This window comes from Larimichthys crocea, chromosome XVII, assembly GCF_000972845.2.
Source record: "Larimichthys crocea isolate SSNF chromosome XVII, L_crocea_2.0, whole genome shotgun sequence".
Taxonomy (NCBI): Eukaryota; Metazoa; Chordata; class Actinopteri; family Sciaenidae; genus Larimichthys; species Larimichthys crocea.
Genome location: NC_040027.1, coordinates 17,831,074 through 17,849,109, shown reverse-complemented (window position 1 = coordinate 17,849,109; position 18,036 = coordinate 17,831,074). Strand labels below are relative to the sequence as shown.

The window sequence follows — 18,036 nt, the reverse complement described above, 5'->3', positions numbered from 1 at the left end:
AATGAGGTCTGTGGAAAATTTTGAAGCAGTAAGTAGCAGAAGTACTAGTTATTTCAGGAGTTGTAATTCGAAAAGAAGAGAAGTTGCAATTCTCAGTCTTGATGAGGGTGTAATTGAATTCATCAGACAAAGTTCTCGGGCTACAACTGACAAAACAAGTTTTTTGAGAAAGACATATTTGTAGCTTTGTTTACAGGTATATGTGTTGTACCTGTTAGCCGGAGTGGAGAACACTCCCAGAATTATGTCCCTGCCGTGCATCCTGATGACGGGGCTGGTGGAGTGGAGCAGGTTAAAGTAGAAGTGGGAATCCCCGGGGACGGAGCAGTTCAGACGGGCCTTCAGGAAGGACGTCCACTGCTTCTCCAGGACACGCTGTGAGCCACCCTGATCGCGTTTACACACCCGCGCCACCCGTGACACCACCACCTGCAAGTAGTCAGGCACGGAGAAGCAGATGTATGCGTAGATAATGACTGTGCACAATACATTTGCAACATACTGACAGGCATATCTGTAAAATCACAGCTCACATGTAACTTCAATGATAAGTGGAGCTTGGATAAATTTCCCAGGCTTTAGGTTTCATCTTCAAAACGGCATATTTAAAAGCTCTTTTCAGTTCCACGGTGATCTCTGAAGAGTTATTTGCATGCAATTTGAAATGCATAGACCCTGTTTTGACAGATCATTGTTTTATGATGGTAAATGTATTATTAATTATTCATGAAAATGTCAGTGCATCTCAAAATTGCTTCTTTGAACACCCTCAACCACACAACAGTTTAAGTATCCATTTACTCTGCTCTCTGTAAACATGTCAAAGCCTGAGACCTTGTGCAAGCACTTCTCCCCTAATGTGAATAGTTAATTCATCAGGGAAGAGGGTTTCCCGATGCTGATATTTTTTCATAAAGATGTATCTCCAGCTCTGGTAAAAGCAGGAAATATACAGAGTTGCTATAAAGTTTTTCTCAGGTTAATACAGACATGAATTGTTTGCTCAGACTGCTGTTTGTTGGATAAGATATGCAGACAAACAAATATGAGGAAGAAAGGTCAGTGTAGCTGTGGGAAAATTGTTGATATTGACATCCAAATAATAGTGGCAGAGACATATTATACTGGTATCTGCTTTCATGGTGCTGCATTTTAACAACACATTCAGATATTCCTCTACAGTCCTTTTTATAAAGACGCTCTGAATGGGCAGGCAGCTCATCTCTATGAATACCAAGAGTTCAGAAGGGAAAGGAGGATATATTTTCACCAGAACGGCTTCTATACCTTCTCCAGGTAATTGAACTCCATGGCTATCTCTCTGAAGAAGAAGTAGATGTGAGGTCCCCACTCCACGGCGCTGACAAAATACGGCTCTATATTGTGTGCAAGAGAGAGAGAGAGAGAGAAAAGGTGAGAGAGAAGAAGGCGGGAGTGTATTTGTGGAGAGAAACTGTTGACTGATATTTACATGGACCATGAGAAAGCACACAGTAAACAGTGTCTCCATTTGCCAATGCATCATTCACTCCCACGACACCGAGGTAACATGAGGGCAGCGAGAAAAAGGCACAGGCCATGTTTAATTTCATTACATGGTGAAAGCGGATTTCACACCGAACAATAAGCGCATTATGACTCCCTCATGTTTCTATGCACTCAGTTTCATGCTATGTATTTTAGCACTATTACACCCGGGACCAGCTATGCAACCTACGTGTCTGATATTGTCTATTTCTTATTGTCCCATTGTCATCTTTAGGTTTGACCATGATGTGGATGTTCCAAGCAGTAAGCCTGACAGCATCGTGGCCAGCTGTCAGGCTGCTTACTCAGCCCTCTTCTACTGACACATGTATTGATCCTGCACGCTGCTAAGTGATGCGGGCGTGCACTCAAAACATCAGACCAAAACATCGACAGCAGACACGATGCTGAGGAGAACACGTATTTCAGAAAATTGCGCCCGTGCACCTACGAATGTTAAAACACAAACAAACACACCTTAACAAGCATACAGAAACACACATACACACACACACATACAAACTCGTACACATGTCTAAGTACCTCTGAACCACTTGGAGTCGTGTTTGACGGTGCGCAGAGCGGGACTGTCCCCGAGGCTGCGGTAGATCACTGCATCAATGGCCAGGAAGTCTGTCACTGTGGCTGTAAACAGATTCCCCTCTGACACACACACACACACACACACACACAGAAACACTAGTGAGCTGGAAAGCAACAGCATAACTGCAAACATTAAAGCTGGAATAAATATTATGTGTGCCGTGCATCATAAACGTGACATGACTGACCACTCAACAATGTAATTGCAGCAACATAATTGCGACTTTGCAGCTCTCCCACGGAAAATAACAACATTTTTACTTCCAGCTAATATCAGATAATGGGATGATGGTTGAACAGTAATGGCGCCCTACAGCTTCAACCACAGAACTCTGTTGATTTGATTATAGTGAAGTGTTTAAATATGATGGAGTAAACAAAGGAGAATAAATTGGAGGAAACTTGTTGCGGGATGTAGTGTAACCAAGGGTTAGTGGTGCGTCTTACCTGCAAACAGAGCTACATTGGCGTGTTTGGGGTCGTAGGGGCATCTCGCCATACCACTGACCGTGTCTCCAACCATCTCTAGAGTGTCTCCCTGTTACACCACACACACACACACACACACATATGCATGCATCAGTCAGTAAACAATGAGAATGAATCTACAGCAGCAGCGTGAAGACAAGCAACAAAGAAGAATGGCAATTAGGGAGTGTTGCCGTAAGTGCAAACTAATGATTCACTGGTGGCAATTAGGCACAGCGGCAACAAGAGAGTCACATTCTCATGCATAAATAAAACAGACGCACATAAGTTTCCATCTCTTCCTCATAAACATACATGTAGACACAATAAAAAAAATGTCTCCTCTGCATCTCTCAGTCTCTGCTACACACATTTACAAACGCACTTAGCCAAAAGCAACCTATTTCAACAGCACAATCTAATTCTCATCCACGGCTGAAATTCATAGCTGTCATTTCATTAAAAAACAGCTATAAATAAAACAGCAGCTAGCATCGCTAACTAGTCCCCAGAGAAACAGGCAGCCTATCAGGAGAAGACAGGTGTGTTATGCGCTCTTGTAGAATGTCATTAGCGGCTGACAGATAATGGTCCAGGTACGTCTCAGTGTTCCACTGTTGTGCTATGTTTGAAATGTGAGAGACTGAAAATAACACTTATCTGAAAAAAAGCCTTTGATAGCGAAAGGATTTTTTTTTTCCCCTCTCACTTTCTGCAACTCAACCCGCCTTCATCTCTCATTTAATATTCCTACAGAGTGATGTGAAATCAGCCGAGCCAATGATTAATATTCATGTGTAGTTTTTCTTCCACAAGTTTGAAATCGTTACTGTAATTGAGCAAGACAGGGATTGGCTGGGAAGTGGAGCATATTCAGCTTGCACGGCGGAGGACTCAAAAGACTTCAGACTCTGACAAACATATTTTGGACAGAGTGGAGGAAATGTTTAGAGTACACTGTGTCTAACTGTTTTAATCAGGTCAGTCAACATTTACACTTGTAGCTTTTTCTTCTTTCTTCTGCCTCCAACTGGGGGATTGCTTTGCTTTCTTAACCTCTTGCAAAAGAAATTCAACCAGGCAAACAAGTCACGTCCCCACCCTTACCCTCTGAATACGCTCCTCTTCCTCTCCTTCGCTCTCCGTGTTCGTCTTGATTATCCGTCTCTGACTCTTAGTGATAACAAGCTCGGCAGACCACGAAGTTTAACTACCGAAAAATAACAACTGGTGTATCTCAGAAAAACAAGGCACTGGAGCTGCTAGACAACAAGGATAAATAAGTCCTGGGGAGGAAGTCAACACCGTTTTGAGTGCTGAACAAACAAATCAAGCTGTATATGTCACCTGAACAGGTGCACTAAAGCGAGGACTCTGTTTATTAAAAAATAATGAATTTATATTGACATTATCACAGGTTGGAGCATGTACATGTACTTGTGGCTGTGAGCAGTCTTTACTTACAGTATAGTTGGCACAGAGAGGGTTGAAGGCGTTGGTGCCACACACAAACAGGCCTCCTTGTCTGCTGAGCAACACCTTCATGAAATTACGGCATTCATCCTGCAGGAATGAGAGAATAAAACGAGAGGCAGCGCTTAATATGCAGGAGGGATGAAACTGAAGAGAAGAAAGGCAAAATGACGGAGACGATAGGAGACAAAACTGGGTTTATTTTTCACAGAATGATTATCCAAACAGTTCTGTGAAATGAAGCTTTTCAGTTGCCTGATGTGTGGAATTATCACACCATTAACGCTGTCAATCATATTGATATAGTCTGAACGTAGCCCGCAGAGACTTTAAGTGTCTACCCTCTTCACACATGCAAACACACGCAGACACGCACACACATACGCAGCTGCCATTGACTGACAGACAGTAATCCGAACCAGCTTTAGGATTTTAAAACAAGCAACAGATTTAAGGCTAATTTCTCCACCGTGAGGCATCAGACTAACATGAAGCTTGCCTAATGACTGAATACACCAAAGTCACAGTTTCATTCCTCCATACTTATTCTTTGAAATGAGAAACCATGTAAGCACCACATGACTTAATAGCTGCTTTTGCCCCACAGTGCCAAAAAGTAACACATGTTGGCGTCGAGAAATAACTTTCAAGTTAATCTGCTGCCTCGGCGAAAGTATGGTGTGTCAGTGCGTTTATGGTAGAAATGACATAATAAACATGTGTAACCTCAACCCTTATGAACACTTCACACAATACTTCTCCTACAGCATACCATTACTAATACCCGACCATTTCAACCATTTATCCAAAACTTCTAGCTCTCTACTGTATTTAAACCTTTTTTCTAACTAGCTGCTATTTATCATTATCTATTTATTATACTTAACCATACATCTGACTACTGGGCAATAACTGTTTATCTATTACTTTGAACTATTTGAACTGTTTATTCATATGCTATCCACTATATTTTATCAGTTTATCCAGAGACTTCACTGTTTGCATGCTAACTAGTTTTTACACACTCTTGACTGTAACGTGTGTATTTATACGTCTGATTGAGATAGAAATTGAGATGCAGAGTAAGAAAAGTTCTTAAAAGAGGAATTCAGTTTAAAGATATAGGCATTTATGAGCTAAATATGGAGAATGTGTGTATAAAAATCTATTTTTTGTGTGGTTTATACATCTTAAGGCAGCATTTTTGGCCTTAAAATGAAGAAATATCTACCAGTGACCTCTCGCCACAGGTTCTGGCAGCATGAATTGTGAGTTGAATTGTAGGGTTATTTTTTTCTCCTCAGTTTGATTTGAAGGATTTCACAGCATAAAGAGATAAGGACAACACAAAAAGGAAAAATTGCAGGAAATAGAAAAGATCTACAGTAAATATAGAAGGGACTTTTATTCTTTCTTTTATCATCCTGTGACCCCACCAGATTTATCTTCGAACCACTTGGGAGGTCCTGATCTCCAGGTTGGGAACCCGTGACTCTATGACCAAACAGTATGATAAACAAAACCCCACATCAACACACGTGTGAATCTGTGTGTGCAGGAATTTATATTTTTCCATGGATATTAAACCTAAATTCCAGTCTTGGCCTTTAAAAGCCAAAAAGTCCTGACAGCAGTTTGTCTTTGTAAGAGCGAGTCACCACCTGTGTGTGTTATGTGTATCTAGAGTGAGTGTTGATGTACAGTTGATCACTGGTGAGCAGCCGCCAACAACCCCCTCCCCAAACTACTAGTCTCCTAGCCAGGATGGCACCAGCTCACTCACACACCAGATGGGGTCTACTTCAAGACCACCACCCGCACTGATGTCATCGGAAAGAGAAGTAACGCTGGAGCAGAAGAGGTGGTGGTGACGACGGGTATGTCAAATGACAGTTTGTACATGAACAGTATGTGTGAGTGTGTGTGTGAGTGTGTGTGTGTGTGCGGAGGAGATCAGAGGGAAAGCAGTGATACGAGAGGCGGGTGAGTGTTATTCCAGATGCTCCACCCTACACCCTTCTTACCCTCCACCTTCCCACTTCACTCCCTGCAGGGTTCTCGTTTTTCAACAGCAAAAAAACAGGAAAGAGGGAAGCGCTTTCATGTGTGAGTGTAAAGAGTGTGTGCGTGCCGGGGTGCAAAGGGGTGTGTTAAGTGTGAGGTGTAAATTTCTAATGGCGCAGCAATGTGCGACAAATTGAGGAGCGGCTGTGACAGTATTTGTGTGTGTGTGTGTGTGTGTGTGTGTGACTCCCCCCTACATACAGCATGTGTTCACGTGTTTCTGGTGCTTATATGTGTGAGTGTGTGTGTGTGTGTGTATGCATCACAGCACAGATGCATGCTCATGTGTGAGAATCATTTGCATGCTGTTTGTCGGTGGGGTTGCAGTCTGTCAGCTTGGTCAGAGCTGTAATCACAAGCCAGATGAAGCACTCTTAATAACAACCCAGTCTCAATGCCAGCATCTCAGAGAGGGTAGTAAATAGTCAGAGGAGCCAAACCACTGTCCAAATGTGCACATTTTGGCACTGCTTGTACACAGAAAATGAAACATTTCACGAGTTGGATCCTTCGTAGCGTTTCAACTATCGAGTTCTGATTGCCATTTGCACTTTACAGACATCAAAATTCATCCCCTGCTGCATACATGCTTTTCATTAACCCTTATTCATCTTTTCCGGGAAGCAATTTGGCACTTCCAGGTATGGATCTTTGCTTATTCAAAGCCCAATTCAGGCAGCAGCATTAAGGCTTTACTGCGGTTTCCACATTAAACATTAAAGCAATTACAAAGGATCAAGCAATGAATCAATGAATTCAACAATTATACATAAATCCAAATGCTGTATGTGCTGATTCCTCCTTCTTCTCCCCTCTGCTTTCCCCCCTCTCTCTTTCTGCTCCCTCGCTCCCTGGGTAGAATCCAGACAAAACGCCACCTGTGCCGGCTGGCAAGCCTTCCCGAGACCCAGACTGCAACCCTCCTCCTCCTCCTCCTCCTTTTTCCCTCCACCTCCTCCTCCATACTGCTCCTCTTACTGACAGTGGCAGAGCTGCCCGGGCTCTGAAAAATTAATCTGCAGCGCAGATGAATTTCACAGGAGCACGCGTCTGAGTGCAAATATGGACGTAGTTGTGAATGGAGGGGGAGATTTAAAATAGAGAGAGAACAAGTGTGGAAAGCGGGAGAGATGAGGTCCACAACAAGTGTATTTATGTGCGTCTGCGAGCATTTATATAAACTAGACGCTTCAACAAGCTGCAGGTTTTTAATCAGTGTTGTAATGCAGATGTTAGCCAGGCTACTTCTACTCAGCAGATGTTGACCGAGCAAGTGCATTCCTCACCCTGCTGGATTCTTCTTAGACACACCAAAAGCACTATTAGACATATAAATGAAAGTGATCACACACACACACATATGCAGTCAATAATACGGTTGCTACAACACATCTGCTCAAAACAACCTGTGCCAGTCAGACACCATTAAAACTGAGGAGGTTCCACATTCTGCATCTGCTTTCCATCTATTGTCCGAAAATCAACCTCTGGTTTGAAACGATAAACAACTTCTCATTTGGACTAAGCCGAGGCTCAATGTTTGTTCTAATGATGAAGAAACCTAAACGAACATCAGTTTGACCCCCGGCTACAATCAGCATTCCTGTGTTTGGTCGAACCAAAATACAAAACAGGTTCATACGTCGTAAAATCTTCTCCTTATTTTCCTGCTTTAGGAGCAACCACAACATTATTCATGCTGCCATAAAAGTTATCATGATGACCTGCTTGCTAATGTTCATACAATCCATGTAAGGCAGTACAGCAGAGGGTCGTATTTAGCAAACTGCTTCCTCTAAATCTCCAAAGTTTCCATTACATGCCTGGCTGGTCCCCTGATGTTTGCGACCAGGGAGAAAGACAGCGTTGCTCTGCCAAGGGCCGCCATTGAGCCAGAACTCTCCCACATATCTCTCTCTCACACACACACACACGTATACACACTCACATACACAAAGGTTTGGCGAGTCCTTTTCTCCACTCATTAAGAACAGGCTTGTCATTTCCAGAAAAATCCCTGACGCACAATTTTGAGTGAAAACAGTGGCTTCCTCATGACAGGAAGAAAGTGCGTGTGTGTCTGTTTGTGTGCGTGTGGGCGGAGGATAAATTAACAGCGGTACCAAATTAGTAACAATATGCTGTTCTGGGTACTGCGGTCTTACTCAGCATGTTAAAGCTGATCTGCGTCCCTCTGCAACACTTAGTCCCTGTTTGATGGTAATTCTGACTGAAAACACCACAGGCCACAGACAAACATCAGACACCAGAGGGTGGGAGAGAAAGTGAGATAATGGAGATGGGGGGAAAAAAGATAGGAAAAGAAAGCATAGAGAGGCAGAAAGGAAGATACAGAGAGTTTTTCCAGGCCAGTCAGCCATGTGGCAGCCTCAGCAGTCGAACCGACCTGCAAGCAAGACCTACAGATCGTGGGGTCAGCCGAGCTCCACTCCCTGATGGAATCATAGACACACCAGACGTTCACACACACACATGCACACGCACACACCATTCAATCCTTGACCACAACACTTAACCTGAATCACCCCTGGACAGCTCTCTGTCTGACAACCTGCTGTGAAAACGGTGGTCGTACATGTGATGGGATCTTGAACAGTATGCTCGTCTGTAAAGAGAAAAAACTGGGAATACATGGAGGAAAAAAAAAGGCTCAGCACACTTAATCAAATATTCCTAAGCCAGCTTTTAGCCATTAAATCATCATCATCAAGGCACAATTTTTGCCGAAAGATCATAATGACATCAGATCTGTGCTACACATGGCAAGTGCAAGTTCACAGCTGCAGATCCGTAGTTCAGACACATAGTGTGCCCAACAATAACAGCATATGATAAAAACATAAATAAATCAATACAGAAAATCAGAATAAGTGAAAGACGTACCAGAAATGATTAAATGGAAAGAATTACTTCATGAACATCTGGAAAGTTCATCTTTACATCGTTGTATAAGTGTGCAGAGTCTTTTTTCCCCCATATTTTGCCCTTCGAGTTCAGTGATTGTCTCATGAGTACAGATATTTTGAGAATACCACAATGGTTTTGCTGTGATATGAAAAGTACAGTCAAAGATGAACCTGAACGACTCTTATACCAGACAAAAAACACAACAACATTCAAAGTAGCAAAGACTTCAATGTAAACACAAAAGACACAGAAGAAACAAGATACGTTATACATATGAGGCATTGGTGAGATAAAAAAAAAAGAGGAGACCACAGCTACAAGAAAGGAAAGTGAGTCCACATGTGGTATTTCAAATGGATTAATTGAGGAGCCCAAAAAAAAAAGAAAGAAAGGCTATGAAACTGAATCTGCCAGAAAAGACATTTGGGTCGGGCGATTGAAAAGTCGGAGCTCCTCAGAGAGCACGATCAACGCAATATTGATCAAACAATCTCGCTAAGTGCTGCTTATAACGATGCCCAACCGCTCTTTAAAAGCGCTCTATACAGAATTGCCTTTGTTTGCATGTACATGCCACACTACCACAGCCTGATGTGTTGGCACGGAGCCACCTCTGGGGAACGTCTCACCCTCTATCTCTTTCTCTCTTTTACTTTTATATGCGGAGAGAGGTAAGGAGTGAGACAAGGGGAGGGAATGACAGAGAGACATGAAAAGGGCAAACGCAGGAGAGATAAAGAGACAGCAGAACGCAAAGGACAAAGGAAAATATGACGGGGATACGTGGAATGAGTGACAGCGAGGACGACTGTTGCATTCATCAACAATCGTTTGGTCAACCGAGGGGAGGAAGGAAAAAAGGCGAAAGAATTAGGATATTGAATTTTCAGCCTAATTAGGGAGAATACCATGTCCTTCGTGATCAACCAAGCAGAAACATTTAATTACAAAACCAATTACGAGGTGGTGGATGTGTCACATCTGACACAATCAACCCCCAAGCAGAACAGGACATTTTCAGGAGGTGAAGAGGAGGAGAGAGGGAGGCTGACAGAGGCACGCAGAAAACAACTGCTTGACAGATGTGTTTGTTGACATTTCCTTTTTTTAATTGTGTCCATGGATATGTGGGAGAGAGAAACAAAGAGAGATCAGATTTAAAAACAGACACGCAAAATAATTAATATGCATGTTTATACAATGTACCTGAGGGTCAGTAGTCCCACCTACATGTATGTAAGAACCTCCGTGTCGTGTGCATGAATGCATTTGATTCAGAATGTTTTTTTTTTCTTTAAATATTCAGTCAGCTCGACCTCCAACATAATGAGCTTAACAACAACGGGGTAACAACAACAACACCCCAGCAGCCAAATGCATTACAATACCAAAGCCCTGCATTAAACACTGTAGCTAGAAAATACATAACTGTAATATTAATAGTGGGATGCGCAATTCACATCATTACATCAAAATATATAAAATATATTTCTCATTTCCAGGTCTAAATTGCTGCATTAGAGATAAATGATACAACTTTCTGAATTTATTGCAGTGCTTTAGTTCAATATTTTTGAAAAAAACAAAAATGTGTGATGCAATTCTTCACTGAAAAAAAATCAAATATGAAGAGAGAAGAGTTCTGCACAATAAGGTTCAAGCTTTTCACACAATGGGAATCATAGGTAATATAACAATGATATCAAATAGAGCATGGCATGTAGGGTCACATGAAATATGTAGCTCCTAATCGTAATTCCCAAGGTGTTGTAGCTCAATAAAATAGTCATTGTTACTGTATTTTAATATATCTGAGTTTCAGTTTTGCACAGAGCTCATTTAAATGTGGTTTTATCTCAAAATGGTCTCTCAATTTAATTTCCATAAAACATTCTACAGTATTGCAACACTATCTTTATGAAGCCTGTATCCTGTGGTGTTTCCATCCACTAGTAGTGCTTTAACATCATTATGATAAGTGGGTTTCTTGTATCGTGCACGCAGACAGGAAAACACATCCATGTGCACAAGCATGCAGGTGACAGTTTACACATTACTGCTAATGGTATCACCCTGTTCCACTGATCAACAGGTGGCCGTAATATGCCAGAACAAGTAGCGATGCAACAGCAAGACGCGGCGAAGAAAAGATATATAAATATAAATGCTTCATGAGAGAGGAAGTGCATTAAGGACAATGCTTTTTGGTGAGAAAAACTGAATGTGAAGTTCGTTTAGATGAAAACTCCACAGGGTGGATTTAAAATGTTGCAATTTCAAGGCTGTAGTTTCTGTTTTACAGAAATATTGTGTATTTTTTTTCATACTTTTTCAGCTTCTGTTATTTTGAATAAAACTAATTACATTCTTGGTCACATTTTAGCATACAGACTTTTGTACACCAGTGTACAAATCGGTTGCACGCTGCTGTGTGTGGGATTGAATGTGCACGTCTGTTCACACATATGGAGACGTAAGCACATTTATTCATGTGCGTCTGAGCCCAGAGAGCTGACTGAGAGGACCTGGCTGTGGTCTTATCTTCCTCACATTGCCGTGTGACAGTCATTAGGGGCGAGAAGACCTTTCATATCTCAGTCAGCCCCACAGCTCACTTCAGGGCCGGCCAACAGGGAACCACACACCCCCTCTCCTCTCCTCTCCTCTGTCACTTTTCTGTCTCGCTCTCCCCCTCCTCTCAGTCTAGCTTTTTGTCGCTGTCCCTCTATTCTCCATTGTGTTACTGTCTGGCACTGTCTCACACAGATTTAATGTCAGGTGTTCGCTCACTGTGTTAAATAAGTCATTTTTTTTCTCTGCCTAGAGGGGACAGAGCCCATGTTTCCGCCGGCAACCGCAACCATCACCACTACACACACCCACACACACACACACACACACACTCACTCACGCACAGACATTGAATACAAGCTGTTTGTGTGTGGCAGACGGCAGCTAGGGATGTGTGTGTGTGTGTTGGAGATGTAAGAGGTAGTCAGGCGTGGGCTGCTGGTGGCTGCTGGGGATGTTTCACCCCATCTCTTCCTCACCGCCTCAGATTCCCAACGCCCACCTGCATTTTCTGAGGGCACGGACCACATTCCTAACTCATGACGGTGGAACGAGCGGTGTATAGAGGAATGGCTCTGTTCTTCTGATCGATGTGGTGTGTGTGTGTGTGTGTGATGGGTTAGATGAACAGGGACAATGAGATAATACACAGTCAAACGCCCCCTTCTTCTTGAGGCTGTGCCAGCAGGCATGACTGTCAGATGACTGCTGCAATGAAACCAAAGCTGCAGGCAGAACAGTAAAACATGTGCTGTAATAATGTGTGCAAGAAATGAGACAGTGTGAGACAAACACTCTGAGTGACTAGACACGATTCAAATCTTCATATTTAAATCTGTAATTCTACAGTGTATAATCTTGGCATATCTGCAATTGTTTTGGGGATTTAAATTGATTTTATGCTCCTGCACATCCAAACTTGTTGCGTTTCAGGTTGTAAAAACACACTGTTGACTCTACTCTGAGAAACGAAATGCTTCCAGTAATAGAAAGTGAAGAAAATGTAAACGAGATGCTGAAGTAATTTAAAAATCAATAAATGGAGAGAGATTTTTTGTGCTAGGTTTGTTTTTCCAGCCAGATTTCTAGACTGTTATTTGATCAGATGTTGGCTCATTTTAACCATTTAACATTGATAAAATCTTGCTTTTGTATAATTGAAAACTACCATTCTATTTTCCTTCCTTTTTTTTTGGCATTTCTGCTTTATTTAGATAGTGACAGCTGAAGTGAGGCAAGGGAGAGAGAGAGCGGGGATGACATGCAGCAGAGGGCCTGGGCTGCTGCTATAAGTATCTTAATCCATGGTACACGCTCCGGGGCACCCTGTTCAGCATCTTAAAGTGAAAGTGATGTTATAGCATTATTTATGATAGCGCTCTTTAAAAGCAGCAATAATAATTATATATTTATATTAACAATAGATGAAATTGCTTCTACGACATTCAAAGTGACAAACCCAAAGACAATTATCACTTGATTCCACAGCTCTATGAATCATCTACTTTCTATGAATCATCACCAAAACAATGAGCTGAAGGATAGGGGTCCTTCACTTCATTGTTTTGGTTATGTGGCCTGCAGCTTAGCTCTGTCGCTAATCTCACATCAGTATGCAGCTGTTTTCTGCGACACATTTCTGATAATCAAAGTGAAGCATTCAGCAGCTAAAGAGCCAAACAAACTAAAAGGACAAATGAATGATGTAGCTCTCTGTCTGCTAAATGTATAAATAAGCAACCTAATACTTTTGCCCTATCAACTTTATATGTTGTTGATCTTATAATATCATTATTGTAATATTAATATTATTTTGTATCATGGTCACTTTCTTTGCAATATTTCTGACACTATGGTCACTTTACATTACAATACTCTTTTTATATATCATGCCACTTTTATCCTCAGTACTTGTCTGTTTTGAAGGTTGATTGTTTTTCGTGTTTGTGTAGGTTATAGATATTTCTGTCTGTTTATTGTAGGTTTTTTTTGCCTTTTCTACTTTTTTCTAATTCTGTAGTGTATGCTACACTTTCCTATGCTGCTCTAACAAGTAAATTTCCCTGTGGTGGGATGAATAAAGTATATCTGATCTAATCTGTCAGTGTTGTTTTTAAAGGTTGTTGATCTGGCCGCATGTTGCCAGAGAAAAATCAGTTAATGCAGGTTTAATGATTTGTTTTCATGCTATTATCAGAGAGCCAGAGGGAAAGATAAAGAATATATTTGTTTAATAAGAAAGAGAAGGTGGAGAAACAGACACACTTGACACACTCACCTCGTGCTTGCCCTTCATCCTGCAGATCCGGATGTCGTTCTTGTTGGACTCCCATGTTCTTTTCTATATATCACAAAGCACTGCTGGTTAGCTACATTTGCATTTCTGTGTAGTAAAAAAAAAAAAAGGACATTTTCCAGCCTAATGACAAGTAGTATATCCACTTAAAAGTTTAATTGCTATCTGTGTCTGTCCAGGAGGTGCTCACCTTGCTGTAGAACATCTCATCTCCTGCAACAATGTCCAACTCCACACGGAAAAGGTCATCCCTGTAGAGAGAAAGAGAGAGATAAAGTGAGAGTGGCAGTCAGCCAACCCAGCACTATCCAAAGCTTAAAGTAAGGCAAGATACTGCACTAAGAAAACCATGAATACCAGTTCCACAGGAAAAGTACAGCATATTATTGCTAGCTCGGGACAGTGGAGGTCGATGCAGATTTTCTTTTGGATGAAATCCAAGCCACACATTTAATACAAAATCAGAGTATGAATATTTTTTTTTGCTATATATTAAATCTGTGCAGTTTTACTGCTTAATAATTCTGTGTGTGCAGCCATGTAATGCATATATATTAGAGACATCTACTCGTGTAAAGTTGATCAGACCCTCAGAGATTAGGGAACAGCTTTACAATGTCTCCATATCACCCAATATCTTGGAGAAATGGTGCTCGACTGCATAATGATGTCTCATATTTCACCTTCGCCTTTTGCCTCTGCTCATTAAACTTGACTTGCTGCACTGAATTTGCTCTTAGGCCCAGAATTCAGCATATCAGTCTTACTCAAAAGCCTGAAATTGAATTAATGGATGATTTAATCAAGTTGCTATAATGATGCTTGCAAGCCCACACATGCCTACACGTGGTCTGACACCATGCATGTATTCATGATATATCAAACGCTGCTTTCTTGCACTCTTAATCCACAGATAATTCTGCTGTAACCTTGGATGTTCCTGTGAAAATGCCAGCTAAATGAGAGTTGGGCTTGGAAGCTAAAATCTGACGTTTGCATATTAATCAAGGTCTTGGTATCTGCTGGGATGGATCTGAAGCTTGAGCTTCATCTAAGGAAAAAGGCAAGGCCCTGAATGGGCTAATCTGTAAATCTGCCATAGCGTGTTATTGCAGCAGTATCGATCCCATCTCTGATCCAGCTCTGACTCCCATATGTGCTGCATGTTCTCTCAGTTTTTTCCCTTTTTCAGACAGAGATAGGGGTCCTCATGTGTGCATCCATGTACAAGCGCACACTCATGTGAGTATTTATCCCACCTGAGTTTGCGCATCAGTGTGTATTTGAATTTGCTTTTTGTTTTGTTTTTCTGAAAGAGAGAGCTGTGAGAAGAAGCATTTGATGAGAGCGCACAGGTAAGGCCATCAGGTTACTCCACTCCTGAATAATTCATCCTCACATCCTGCCGGTGCGTTAGGAGATTCCCGCTCTTACTCAACCCCTCGCAGAACAGGACAACAACTAAGTGGCGGAGAAGTGCGAAATCACCAAACACTTGCTCGGTGCGTCCCTGTTTAACAGGTCAGAGTTTAAGCGTTCTCCAAACAGTGGAGTGGGCCAGAGTGTGAGGCATAATCTCATCCAGGCTGCTTCAGCATTGTCTCAGCATTAACATAATGAATATAGCAGCAGGCCTCCTAGTCAGAGTGGCTGGAAGCCAGCACTGTTGCCTCTGATAGTGCAGAGGAGGGAGAATTATTTATGCTGCTGCTTCCCTTTTTCTCTCCATCTCTTCTCCTGCCTTCGAGGTTGTTTGAACGACGCAAAGCCCGTGGCCTGCGTGTTTTTGTTTGTTTATATGTGTGTTAGTGGATTTAATGTATGCTGTATTCAGTGCAAGGAGTAACATGTGAACAGCGTAAAGATTTCATGATTCTATTATATGTAGCAGGATGTGCACACAGCCTCGAACAGCTTTGACGTATTATATTAGGTCATAAACGCACAGGCGCCTCAACTTACAAAATCCGATCCTAAAACCTACAAATCACAAGTCTCCTATTTCCTTCTCTTTGTCTGGCCTTGTGTATGTGTGTGTATGTGTGTGTAGCATGTGCACGTGCCTGAGCTGTTATTTCATGAACGCCTCCGAACCTTTTTGACCTGGTTAATACAAAGTCAACAAAGAATCAAGAGAGACTGTCAACATTTTCTACATTTCTGACTTGCCCATCACATGAACTTTCTCCTTTTGGCCAATTAAACCACAACAGACTCAAGGTCAAGACATCTTAAGCCACCAAGTTTTAATTTTCTTACACTTCTTCATGCTAGCAGCCATAATGCGCTTTAGTATGAGCAGCGCTGAGCCTCTCTGAGCCTGCAAATAGAGTGCGCGAGAAAATCTGCTCCACTGGATGAAACTGGGATGGAAAAGATTTGAGCTGACCACCTAGTTAACCAGACACTTGTGCTGACTGAGGCAGAGTTCTCTGTAGCATATCTTTGTGCGAGTTTGCATGTAACTGGGTGTCTGCAAATATATGCCTGAGTAAGTAGCCGTGTCCCAGTTAGATATAACATACCGAATTTGTAGTGCTCTTGAACCTGAAAAGTGGGATTAGTAAAATCCAGTCCAACATTTATTGAGAGAGCAACGTTTTGGTCAAAGACTACAGGCATTAAATTCACAGTAACTTAAAACAACACGTATATACTTGAACTCAAGGCAGCAAGAACCAAATTTAAAAAAAATGTACTACTACATTTTAAAAACTGATAACGTACATGATAAAAACAACAGAAATCTCCTGCATAGGCAACAAAAAACAGATAATATTTTTCCACAGAAGAAATTTGAACTGACATGAAATGAAATAATAAAGATATTAAGTATACTTATAATACATTCAGAATTTTTTTGTTTGAATTTTGTTCTTTGTATTTACAGTATAAAAGGCAAAAATGTTGATGCATTCAAATGTGTTCTTACTCTTCTAGGATAGTGAAGATGTCCCCTGCAGCCATACAACTGATTTAAATGTCAGTATTTGTAATTTCTTTGTTCCTCTGCTGTATTTGAATTGATCCTTATGTCTAAAAAGCTCAGCTCAGTTTAGTTGACCTTTTCTATGGCACCTTTTGGTAAATAAAACCTTTTGATTAATCTGACTCATAGTAAATTGACTCCTTATGCCTGCCAGCACAGACCATCGCACTGACCTATCATAGCCCAAATGTTTAATTGATTAATAAAAAAAAAAAAATCGGTGGAGTGATTGCTAATGAACAGAATCATTAGCTGCAGCCCTAATTTAATTTCCAAAAATTAAAACAGCAGCTTTCCAAAGTTGTAGTTTAAAATCAGTCCGCGCATCAGCATGTGCATTAAAATGTACAACGCCTGCCAAACAGTACCCTATGAGGATTAGTCTAGTGCACACTTTGTGGTACTAGTATATGCTGTAGTGTGGAAGCAGTGTCTTTGTGTCCACGTGGGTGTCTTCACCTGTGCGTTTGTGTCTCTCCCCACATACTTGTTGTCGTCTGCACACTAAACTTTCCCTGCTTGCCGCTCTACAGCTGAACGGTCTGGCACTTTTACCTCCCAAGCTTCCCCGTTTTTGCCACAACTGAGCGTCTTCTTGTCCGTCTGCCATGAGGCATTTGACTTGTCTGTGACCGCCTGGTGACACCTGATGACCTCTTAGGTCAGTGTCTGTTGGCTTATAAACTGAGCCAACATGGCAGTCAGTCAACACGCTTTTCCCCTTTTCCAACTAATGCAAAACTGAAACGCACACAAACACAACCAGATGGCAAAAACCCTTTTATGCTTTATCACAATCGGAAAAGTTAATAAGGAGTTGGCTCCGTTCTGTTGGTCATCTTGTCAATAGATAAACACTTGCCAATTGGTTTATATTTATGAGGATTAACCCTTTTGGATCTGACCAAGGGCTGAAGACCACAGGATCTACAGCTGCTCATCTTGACGGCAATGAAATGAGGCTTAACACAGCAAGGCGCTTTACTACACCTGCCACCAGTCAAATACATGGTTTACTTTCATTTAGCAGAGATGGGAAGAGGACAGGGAGAGGTAGCTACTCTCAGCGGGTGCTCGGAGCAGGGATTTAGCAGCGCTTGCAGTCTGAGGAGCAGCT

The 18,036-nt window shown here is 41.7% G+C and overlaps 1 protein-coding gene across 2 annotated transcripts in view; it reads right to left on the bottom strand.

The window, feature by feature from the left end:
* Positions 1–18,036, bottom strand: part of sema6bb (sema domain, transmembrane domain (TM), and cytoplasmic domain, (semaphorin) 6Bb) — a 114,872-nt gene that overhangs the window by 37,326 nt on the left and 59,510 nt on the right. For both annotated transcript variants that reach the window (XM_010730261.3, XM_027290236.1), the window contains 7 exons: positions 14,121–14,181; positions 13,913–13,975; positions 4,063–4,161; positions 2,578–2,668; positions 2,071–2,190; positions 1,288–1,376; positions 212–429 (listed from right to left, as the gene is read on the bottom strand). In XM_010730261.3, the coding sequence (XP_010728563.1) occupies positions 212–429; positions 1,288–1,376; positions 2,071–2,190; positions 2,578–2,668; positions 4,063–4,161; positions 13,913–13,975; positions 14,121–14,181 (741 nt within the window). The remainder of the gene's footprint in view (positions 1–211; positions 430–1,287; positions 1,377–2,070; positions 2,191–2,577; positions 2,669–4,062; positions 4,162–13,912; positions 13,976–14,120; positions 14,182–18,036) is intronic.